Raw genomic sequence first — 12,163 nt, 5'->3', positions numbered from 1 at the left:
TCCCTTTATTTCCAAAGCTCTCAGGCCAGCTAGAAGAGGGAAAGAGATCAATCTGTACACTTCCAGATTTCTAACGGCTTTCCTTTCTGAAACATTCATATCCACACACATAGGTCACATCTTGATAAAATAAACCTGTTTGGGTCATTTATAGAAATTGTAAAATTACCCCCTTTCTCAGTAGGATTTAAAACAGCTCAATTGGGAGAAGGGAGAAAAAAAATCACTGAACACAACACAGCTTCTATATGTAAGTCAGATGTGAAATTTGACATTGCTCATTTCGCTCATTACTTTCCACCCAATAATTGGGGTTTTCCTCTGGCACCAACAAATTTCTGCTTTCTCATCATCTCTCCAATGCCAGCAGCTAGGAGAATGGTCAAAGGAAGAGAACCAGGGTCAGGATAATCCACAGAGAACTTCACACTCCGATTAGCCAGAATGTGGCCATTCCCTCACATTTATAAAACCTAGCACAACATGACTCAATTTTTTCTGCTTTTAGCAGAGCAGTCCTAGTAAAGTCTCTGTAACCTAGAAGATACTGTCCAAGGCTTAGATCAGAACACAGAAGAGTTTAGCAGAAAGTGATATTCCAGTTCATCTAATTTCGGGTGGTCTAATTAAGAGAACTTAGATATTATTCCATGTCTGAAACACTCTCCTCTCCTCTTCCAATTACTGACTCTCTGGCTTCCTTCAAGTCTCCTCCTCCCTCTTCACTCCAGGGCCTTCTCTCTAGTCCTGATATCCCATTTGTCCTTTCTCTTTGCTTTGTCTAGACTGACAAGTTTGTTGTTTTATTCTGAGCTCGAGGGCAGGGACCATCTTTTCTTGTCTCTTTGTCTCCCCAGCAGAAAGCACAGTGCCTGGCACTCATTAGGTGCTTAATACATGTTTGTAACACATGTTTGTTGACTGACCAACTGACACCAGGTAACTTCTAACACTTGGGACTACTTCTAAAGGAGGATATAAAGTGGGGTCTACAGAGACAATAATAGAGAGACACATTAGAAACAAGAGCTCAAATTCAGTGTGCCTCTGAAACTAACCCCAAGAGGGACCCAAATAATGAAGAAGGAACAAATGTATTAGCCATAGATCAGAAAATAAAATTCAGAAGACTGGAAGAAGAAAGTTAAATAATAAGAACAAGCAAATAAAAACTTGCTGGAGAGGAGAAAGGGAGAGATTTTGCAATGATAGATAAACTAAGAGAAGAGAAGGGCCACAGAAAGAACAAAGAAAGGGACCAAAGAAAGAAAAGGGGGTTTAATAACAAATAAAATCCAAGAACTTGGGAAAGAGAAGGTGGGGAGGGGGGTGGGGGAGAATAAGTATCTGCAGGAACAGACATGCACTAAAGAACGTCAAACAATGACAATCACAGTGGGAAGCAGCTAGGTAGCCTGAGCATCAGGCTTGGAGACCCAAGATCCCAAGTTCAAATCTGACCTCACTTACTGGCCCATGTGACCCTGGGTAAGTCACTTGACCCACTTCCCCACTCCACCCCCTGCCACCCATTGTCTAGTCCTTTCCACTCTTCTACCTTCATATATTGATTCTAAGAAGGAAGAGACAGGTTATTTTTTTTTTTAAGTTATAGCCAGGATAAAGTATAATAAAGGAAAGGGATCTAAAAAAAAAGAGAGATACTAGGAAATGAAAGAATGTTAATGTGAATAAATTCAAAGTGAAAATTGCAATTCTTGGAAAATTAGCTTGCAAAACCCACTAAATTCCCCAAAGAAGCCACAACAATGAAACATGCCCTTCCTATAGCTGTAGAAGGTGAAAGAGCCTGCTCTGTATCTTTGCTAACTACCTGTGGGGGTTGGAGTTTGGTGACTGTACATTAGAAATCAATTCCTCACATGGGTTTATTTTCCTTGTGATTTGTCTCTTCCAAAGAGAAACGGGTTAGACTTTCAATTCTGACAAGTTTTCCAATATTGCAGAGACATTTTATTTCTACCGCTGTAATCTCTAGTCAGCTCCTTAAATAAGATGCTCTCTTATCATGATCCCAAATTATATTGTATCCCAAACACAAAAAATACCAGTATAGCTGGAATCCAAACCAACCCTCAAAACCAATTGAGAATTCTAAGTTGGCATTTATGCTAAAACTACCTGCATGCCATAGCAAATTCCAAGAACTGGCTTGCCAATGGTGAAGATTGCTGGATCAAACCAGGGAGCATCTTCTGCATACACGGAGTTTGGTCCTCCAGAGATGATGATGGCTCTGTGAATCAAAGAGAACGAGCATTAGCTATGAACATCAATGATTAATTATCTAGCCCAGTTATAAAACTTAAAACCCTCCCTGACCACCACAGCCACAAGTGATTTTTCTCATGTCAGATTTCTTATGGCATCTTGACCTCACCTTATTCATAGAATTCTCTTTATTTGTGGACATTTCTCATTCCAGTTCAGACCCAGAACTCCTTTCAGAGCAAGGACTTCAGTTTTTTCATTTAAATTCCTTGGGTCTAACTCAGTGTCTCACACAGGCTTAAGTTTTTTAAACTCTGTGATACTGTTGGTGGGAGCATTTCTCCCACCAATGCAGACGGCACCTTTCAAGAACTCTTAGGACTGCAAAAATGCATTCCCTATGTGAATAAGCTGTGGTAAATGGTGATAACTATTGCACAATAAGAAATAATGAATAGGATGAGTCAAGAAAAACCTGGACTTGTATGAACTGGTGCAAAATGAAGTGAGCAGAACCAAGAGCACAATGTATGGAGTAACAGAAAAAATGTACAATGATCAGCAATGAAGGACTAAATCATTATCAGCAAAGCGTCTTCAAGATAACCACAAGGAACCTATGATGAAAATGTTCTTCCCAGCCAAAGAAGGACCTGTTGCAGTCTTAGTACAGATCAAAGTGGGCCATCCTTCCAATCCTTCACTTTATTTCCTTCACAAATTTTTAATGTATGTGTGATGTGTGTCTTCTGTCACAGCATAGGGAATATAGAAATATGTATTGCATGAAAGCACTGGTATAACCTATGTCAGACTATTTACCACCTGGAGGGAAGGCAGAAAGGAGGGAAAAAATCTGAATCACAAAAATGTCAAAAATTGTTTCTATGCATAACTGAAAATAAAATTTAATTAAGAAATAAATAAAACCAAAATGCACCCCACCTCCCACTCAAGTCAGCCTTGTGAGGAGCCTCGAAATGGTGAGGTTAGTTCTAGGACCCCAGCAGGATGACCTACACTCAAAGCTCTTCTAGGTTGGGCTTTACTGGCAAACCTTGAAAAAGTCAGAACTTAATACCATTAGTGATGGCTGATTCAGGTCTAGCAGGTACACAGAATTAGGATACTTCTCCAGATATCCATGTCACAATGAGAAATTTCTCAAAGCCCTGCAAATATGACAACCCCTTCCCACTTCTACTTGTCTTGTGGAACAAATGATACTAACACAAAAGGAACCCGTTTAACACTATTAAAGACCCTGAAGTCTTAGGCAAAAAAAAAAAACTTGAGACCTTCGGGCCCCTGGGATAATTTTATCATTCATGCCAAATGAAGAAAGAAAAAGATAGACTTAAGAAATAACTGATTAAAAAGATAGAATTTGAGAATCAGATTAAGGAATCCTGACTCTTGAATGGAGTTCACCCGATAAGGGTCTATAAAATACAGATTTCCCTGGAGGTTAGCAAATATGATCAAGAGTTCAAATGAAAAACTAAAGAGGTATATATGAAGAGTAGAAGGAAACTGTCCATATATGTGACTGTCACGCTCAGTAACAAGAGAAACTGCTACATACAATCTACGAAAAGGAATACCAGGGCAGGTGTAGTAAATCAGAGAAAGAAGTCCAGTACATGGGGCAGTCATCAAATTGCTGGTCACAGATATCTACTCAGACTGCAAGTCATAAATAAGGCAGACTCCTGTAAGGATGATATTAGAAAATAAGTACTGTTTTATTAGTTTAGGGATACGGATAAGAAGTAAAGTGGCTGCTTGAGACAAGAATTGGAGTTTGAAGCAGAGCTGAGAGAGCACGTTAATTTCAGATGTGACAGTTATAAGTGTTTTTCTGTGTCAATTACTCTCTCTGGCAGTTGGCAGTGACACACTCTCAGAGACTCTCTCTCAGGGCTGGAGGAGGGAACATGAAGGAGCTCAGTGTTTTCCTCTCCCAACTTGGGAAACACAATTGACTCTCTATTGTGGTTTTTATAGATTGTTTAACTCTGAGAAGACCAAAGAAAAACCTGGTCTTTGGTTTGGACTCTGAGTCTGTTAAGGTTCAGAGTCCTAACTTGATTCTTGTTGAGACTCAACCAGCTAGCCTTTGCTATTTTATAATTGGAAGGCAAAATTAAGAATTATAAGGATAATAGCAGTAGTTTTAATTTAGATAGAAGTGGTTCCTTGCAGAACCAGGGAGTTAATTTGGGTGGATTTAGAATCCCTTAGAATTAGAAATCCTTTATTTATCCTTATATATTTCAATAAATGTTTCATTTTTATAATAAGAGCCTCTTTAGCATCCTTACATATGGCCCTGAAGGGAAGTTCACATTTGAGCTTCACTTTGTCACTGAGGTTACTTTTGATTATATCTATATCTATCAAAAGTATCTGAACCTATTTGAATCTATAATTGAACAGTTTTTCCATCTAAATATTTTTATAACTCGCCATTTGCATTTATTTTTATACTTTGGCAAGCTAAATAGAACAAAGAACCTAATAATCTGATTTTAAAGGTCTAACGGTCAATTTGGGCAGTTGGAACCGTTATCTCAGCAGGGGGTCTGTGGAAGCAGCTAGTACTAACAGTTTCACTGTGAGCTGTGGTAATAGTGAGCTGAACTATAGGTGGCTACAAAATCCATCTCCCAGTCAACTTGATACAAAGACTCTGTACTCTCAGAAAAGGTGGTGAATTATATGACTTCTCTCATTTTTCATTACTGTACCAAAATATATACAAAATGTACTTGCCTATGACTTTCTAATGCCATTACTCTCATTGACACTCCGACAACTAATCTCTTACTAATGTCCCTGTGCTATTATTGTTTATCATGTGCCTTTACATGATGATCAAATCTTTGGCAGTCGTGTTTAAACATTTAAAAGGAAGCATTAAGTAGGCCACTGCAAAGAGTGATCTAATGTTAAAAGTGAACTATATAGAGACTAAGCCAGATAGAATGCAAACTCAAAATGAGGAATTACTCAAGGCTAAAGGGACAATGGCAGAAACTAAAGAACATGACACAACTAAATTAGAGGGTGCTACTAAATTAGATAATTGAACTAAATTAGAAATGGAAACTGAAGCATTAGAAAGCAAACCAGCTCAAATGTTCCCTTTAAGGGAGGTATCCATAGTGACCCCAGAGTGTGGTATAGAGAATCTCATGTGCCACAAAAAGTTTACACAGGCTAATATAGATAGTTTTAAGAAAAATACTCCATCATATGAAGAAGAACCCATGGCAGTTGTAAAGTAGTTTAAGCGTTTAATTAAGCTTTACAATCCTTCTTTTTGGACTTTGACATCCTTATGGATAAATTATTAACAAAAAGGGAGCAACAGCAGATTATACAGGACACTAATAATAACCTCCAAATTGCTGACTGGCCAACTCAGGATCCTGATTGGGAATATAACTTTTTTTATGGGGTACAGAGACTTACTACAGCCAGGGAGGCAATAACTGAAACTATGAGATGAGGCAAAATTCCAGACGCCCAGGAACCTGATCTATATTTGGGTACCTAAAGCAGGAAGTGAGAGACTCCCTCCACTTTCCTTGATAGAATTATTGACTGTGCAGAAAAATGGATTGTATTGAATACTTTAACAGATGAAAACGTAAATTATATTCGCAGGCAGTTTGTGAAAAATGCATGCCCTGTGGTCCGAAATTATTTTCGGAGTCACTGTCCAAATTGGTTTGACATGGGTCTTGTCAAAATTAGGAGAACTGCTAACTATATTTTCCAAGATGAGAAAGATAGGGAATCAGAAGAGAAAAACAATATAACTGATAACTTAACCAAAGAAACCAGAGAGCTTAAACAAAAACTGAAATCCAGTGAAGTGCAGGAAAACACAGTAGCTACACTAAAGACTTATAGATAACCCAGAAATAATCACAACCCCAGATAATACAGACAAACCCCAAGATGTTTTCTTTGTAACAGACCTAGTCATCTCATGAGAGAATGCAGATTTAGTGGACAATTCTTTGGACAAAGCTTCAGGGGAGATGGAGGCAATAGATTTAATAGCTTTAATGGATTCCGGCAAAATGGATATAGAAATTATGGGTTTAATAATGTATTTAATAATACATTCCAGTATAGGAGACCAAACTACCCAAATTCTTTTGATACTAGATGCTACCATAATTCACAACAAGCTGCAGACCTGAATACCATACAAGAATATAACAAAGCAGGTGCTCATCCAAAATATTCCCAAGTAGCTGGTAGGAATCCCCAAAAACTTGATATACAAAAAGGTGTAACTTCATTATGAAGGTGTGCCAAGGCCAGCACAGTTAATAATGTAGTCTATGGAGAAAATGGACTAGGAAATATAGGCAATGGAATAAAAACTAATGAAAATGACAAAGAGATTTTAAAAACATGGGAAATTAGTGCAGGAGAAATCAATGAAGAATTAGAGAATGAGAAAACAGGAACAAGTGTTGAGTTTTCCTGATCCTAGTGTGTTAGCTCCTGTGATACCTGTCCATTCTCCAGAAAATAGTACAGAACCCCATGTACCCTAAAAGTAGGAACACAAGTTTATGATTGTCTCTTAGACACAGGTGCTGCCAAATCTGTGTTGCAGAAATCCCCTGAGGAGTGTAAAGCAGTGGGTTCAATAGAAGTTGTGGGTGTGACAGGAAGACCTCAAAAAGTAAAAAAGCTAGAACCAAGAATGGTTTCACTTGGACCACTAAGTGTATAACACTTTTTTTAATGACAAATTTCTCAATGAATCTAGTGGGTAGGGATCTTCTTTGTAAATTGAGAGCAACAATAGTATGTACCCCAACCAGAGATATTTCTTTAAAACTCCCAGAAGAATCCCTAAACCTTTTCCCTGTATTATTCCTAGATACAGTAGAATCAGAGGGGGAAAGGAATAACATCTATCATATAACATGTGATATTCCAAAAGGCTTATGGGCTACAGATTCTACAGATGTATGGTTTATTAAAATCAGCAACCCCTGTTAAAGTGCTGACTAAAAGAGGTCCACTACCATGCAATCCACAATACCCCCTTAGCAAAGAAGCCATTGATGGGATTATCCCCGATAATAAATTCATTATTGGAGCAAGGCATAATAATACCATGCATCTCTGAATATAACACCTCAATTTTACCAGTTAAAAAACCCAAGCTAGATGCTGAAGGACAAATAGTCTATAGATTCATTCAAGATTTAAGAGCTGTTAATGATCATGTAGTAAAATCTAACCCAGTTGTACTAAGTCCTGCCACCATCGTTTCATCTATCCCAAGTCATGAAAAATATTTTACTGTGATTGATTTATGTTCTGCTTTTTTCTCAATACCTATACACGAAGACTCACAAAAGAGATTTGCATTCACATGGCAGGGAAAATAAATATTCATGGTCCCGTTTGCCACAGGGATTCTGTGAAAGTCCTTTGCTGTTTTCTCAAATCTTAAAGATTTGAAAAAAATTCAGTTTAAGGACAATAAACTCATTCACTTTGTAGATGATTTACTTCTAGCATCACCATCTGCAAAAGTGTGCCTACGTGATAGTAAACATCTTCTATGTGAGCTCTACAAGAGGAGACACAAAATATCAAAAACTAAACTTCAATGGTGTCTTCCTCATGTCGAATATTTAGGATTTGTGCTGTCTACGGGGTCCAGAAGCATTTCCCAAAAGAGAGTAGGAGACATACAAAAGCTGAGTGCCCCTAAGACCAAAAGGCAATTCTAAGCTATCTTAGGAACCACAGGTTTTTGCAGACAATGGATACCTAATTATGGTGAACTTACAAAACCACTGACTGCTTTAATAAAAGGCACTGAGAAAGATCCACTGAAGTGCTGGGAGCCATCAGGCCAGGACGCCTTGACAAAGTCACACGTGATAGCTGAGGAGACTACAGAGTGCTCCTTGGCGAGATGTGATTGACCACTCTATCTCCTTTACATGACCTCCTTCATCAATGACCCTTACCTATGAATTGACATGAATATTATTCTCCCTAGTCTCAAAAGAAATAATGCAAGAGCAAAACACCTGTACCCTAATTCTCTAAAACATCACCAAAAGATCAGACCCTTAAACCTAATCCCAAAAAGACGATCATGGGTTAACTTTTATTTAGGTACATAATCCCCAGCAAAACCACAGCTACAGGCAAAGCCCAAAAAACTTCCTCACTCATAGAAACCTATTCTCATGAAGTCAGCACACAAATCAATCATAGAGGCCCAAACGATAAGTACAAGTACATCAAGCTTCAGTATGCCTCAGTGACTCAATTACACAAATGAGTAACTCAGTAACTCCCTAGAAGCCACCAGTCTAAATTTGAATTATGTTCCAAGTACCACTCAACGTCAATGATATGATTGTTGGATTGTCTTTTAAGAACTTCTGATTAATTATTCCATTTTATTAAAAGCAATAAGTAATTTTCCTTATTTGTAAGCTCAAGACCTCTCACAGGGTAATGAGAAAATTAATCCACCTGTGACGAAATCATTTATCTTGTATGCTGTCTGTAATCACAATATAAGAATATAGAATGTTAATCAAGTGATTTGTTAAAAGTTAAAGTATCACTTTTCCAATTATCTCTCTTTGAACATGTATGTTAGGTAATGTAATCTGCGTGCCAAGAAAATGGGTATAAAAATAAAAACCAAGCCTGGGAATGGCAAAACAGCTGTCAGATGCAAAGCAGTCCCATGGCCATAATGATTAAGCTTCTTCCATCTGTTATTTATTTTGACTGATCATTCGCCACCTGTCAGGAACACTGGAGTCGCGAGTGAGGCTGGACCATGACCATGACACTTCTAAAACCAGAGCATTTGCAAGCAATTGCAAAGTTAAAGAGGCAATATTATCAGCTCCTGCTCTTGGTATCCCTAATTATTCAAAATCATTATCACTCTATGTCCATGAGCGAAAGGGAAGAGCTTCAGGAAAACTTAGGACCAAACCAACGTCCTATTGCATATTATTCTGGTCAACTAGATCCCATAGGTGCAGGAATATCGCCGTGCTTAAGAGAGGAGGCAGCAACTGCATTACTTGTTACCAAATCTGCAGATTTAGTGTTAGGCTGCCCACTGACAGTTTATTGCTCACATGAAGTCAAGGCACTTCTCCAAAAGTTCAGAATGCAAGCATTTTCAGATCAATGCTTGGCTAAATATGATATAGTGCTTTTGGGGAATGAACATATAACATTAAAAAGATGCAACACCTTAAATCCATCTACATTATTAACTGATTTACCAACACAGGAGGGGAACATTGCACAATTGTGAAACTGTAGTGTAATTAATAGAAAGGCCAAGAAAATTTTTCAGACACACCTCTTGACAACCCTGACCTGATCTTATTCACAGATGGATTATCACATATGCAGAATGGAATAAGATTTACAGGTGTTGTGGTAGTAAGTGAATTTGAGACCCTATGGTTTGCTTCACTACCTAGGAATCTAAGTGCTCAAGGAGCAGAATTAATTGCTTTAAAACATGCATGCGAGCTTGTGAGAGACAAACATGCAAATATTTACACTGATTCCAAATATGCATTCTTTGGAATTTACCATGACTTTGGTTCTCTCTGGCTTCAGAGAGGATTTTTAACATCTAGTGGGAAAAGAATTGTTCATGCAGAAATAATTTAAGAATTACTGCCATCTCTCCAACCTCCAAAAGAGTTTGCAGTGATTCACTGCAAAGGGCATTCTTTAGGACAAGACTTAGTTGCCAGAGGAAATCATAGGATGGATATGGCTGCACAATATGCTGCGCAAAATGCTCCAGATTGCATTATGAATCTCTCTGTTATAGATACTGCAGATTTAGAAAAAGCATACAATGGCAAAGAGGTGCAGAAGTGGGAGCAAAATTTTGGAGCTAGAAAAGAAAATGAGATTTGGATAGTCAGTGAGAAAACCAATTCTTCCAAAAGCATTTACTCTTATATCTGCCAAGCAATACATTAAAAGGGTCATTTGGGGACACAAGCATTAATTGATACTGTTAAAAGAACTTGGTTAGCTTCAGGAATTAGCACTGTGGTAAATAAGATCTGCTCAGCTTGCTCTGTGTGTGCACAATTTAACAAAAGCATATTTAAGAAAAAGACTTTTGGTGGTTGTCCACTAGCTCACACACCATTTGAGCATTTGCAAATAGATTATATCAACATGCCCAAATCAGGAAAATTTAAATTTTGTCTAGTAATAGTGGACCAACTAACTAGATGGCCAGAAGCTTTTCCATCTAGTGTTTTACATCAAGCTTTGTAGCCAAGATATGGTATACCACTAAGAGTAGATTCTGACAAAGGGAGCCATTTTACAGATTCAGTTCTAAAACAAGTTTATGAGAATCTGGGTATCATTCCAAAATTTCATGTCCTATATCACTCTCAAAGTTCTGAGCATATGGAGAGACCAAACAGAGAAATCAATTATGCATGGAAACTCATTTGAAGGAGCCAGATATTTTGCCTCTAGCGCTGTTCTATCTGCGCACTAGACCAAGAGGAGCTGTGCATATCTCACCATATGAAATGTTATTTGGGCATTCACCATTGTAGGCAAAAAGTTTTAAAACAGCTTGTGTATCTATGCTTGGAGGGGATCTTGCACTTGCTGAATACAAAACAGGGTTAGGGAATTATAAGAAATGGGAATTTTAACTCAAGGGGGTCCATTAGATTATGCACTCCATTTGATAAAATCTGGGAATTCCATTTCCATAAAAAACTTTAGTAGAACTAGTACAACACAACCATTATGGATTGGACCTTTCTGTGTTATTCTGACAACATCATCAGTTATTTGTGTATTAGAGAAAGAAACATGGCTGCATTGCTCTCATGTGAAAAAAGCAAAAGCAGAAGAGATTACACCAGACAAGATGGCTGCAGTCAAAAAGATATCAGAAGAAATTATTCAAGTAGAAGAATGAAATGAAGACAGAAATCAAGACCAAGACAAAGGAAAAGACAAAATAGAAGAAACATAGATGACAGCAAAAAGGACAATTGAACTGTAACAAAAACATTGCAGAAAAAAATCAACACAAAGAGGAACACAGACTGATTATGGACATTTTAACATTACACACTTTCATTATAGTTGCAAACAAGCACTACATGGTAACAACACAAAGACAGAAGACAGTAGCAGATGAGGTGATTTTAAAGATTTGGTAAGTGTTCACTACAAAATAACATACACATACAGGACACATTTCTCACAAACTCGGCAACATCATGACCAGGTGACGAGTATCCATAGAAATAAATAAATACAGATAAATCACCTTGGGAAAACAATAATAATTCTACACATTAAGATCTTATTTCACAGGAAGACTTTATGTGTTCCTAGGCGATACAATCAAGAAAACGTATATTACTTTCTAGAGAAAATTTTAAGTTTTGCTTAGACTATTTTAAGGGGGGAGTTTATTTTCATCCTGCAACATGTAAATAGTTTATACATAACATATACATAGAAATTGTATAGATATGTATATTTATATAGATGTGTATATAATTGAATTATTTAAAAGTTTTAATTTTATTAGTATCATAAGTTGATTTTGAGTTTTAATGTAGTTAGTTTTGATTTTCTGTATTAATAATAGGATATGGTCTTAGCATAGTAAAGTTACGTTTGAATTGTTCAAATAAGATTTGTAAAATGAAGTTTGCATGAGTTGTGCATAGTTATTATTTTAGATACTCTACCCTCAACATAGCCACTTTTATCTTATTTTTCTGCCTTCTGCCACTAATAAGTGACTCAAGGTGAACATGGAGGTATAAACAGTAATATGTTCTAGGACTGAGATACGATTTCAATATGTGACAGCCAATGCCATACC

The 12,163-nt window shown here is 37.3% G+C and overlaps 1 protein-coding gene across 1 annotated transcript in view; it reads right to left on the bottom strand.

The window, feature by feature from the left end:
* GMPS (guanine monophosphate synthase) overlaps positions 1-12,163 on the bottom strand; it is a 77,474-nt gene that overhangs the window by 31,741 nt on the left and 33,570 nt on the right. Inside the window, exon 3 of the mRNA XM_056807588.1 lies at positions 2,143-2,257. Coding sequence (XP_056663566.1) covers positions 2,143-2,257 — 115 coding nt within the window. The remainder of the gene's footprint in view (positions 1-2,142; positions 2,258-12,163) is intronic.

Source organism: Monodelphis domestica, chromosome 8, assembly GCF_027887165.1.
Source record: "Monodelphis domestica isolate mMonDom1 chromosome 8, mMonDom1.pri, whole genome shotgun sequence".
Classification (NCBI taxonomy): Eukaryota; Metazoa; Chordata; class Mammalia; order Didelphimorphia; family Didelphidae; genus Monodelphis; species Monodelphis domestica.
The sequence above is the reverse complement of the archived record's forward strand: the minus strand, read 5'-3'. Positions and strand labels throughout refer to the sequence as shown.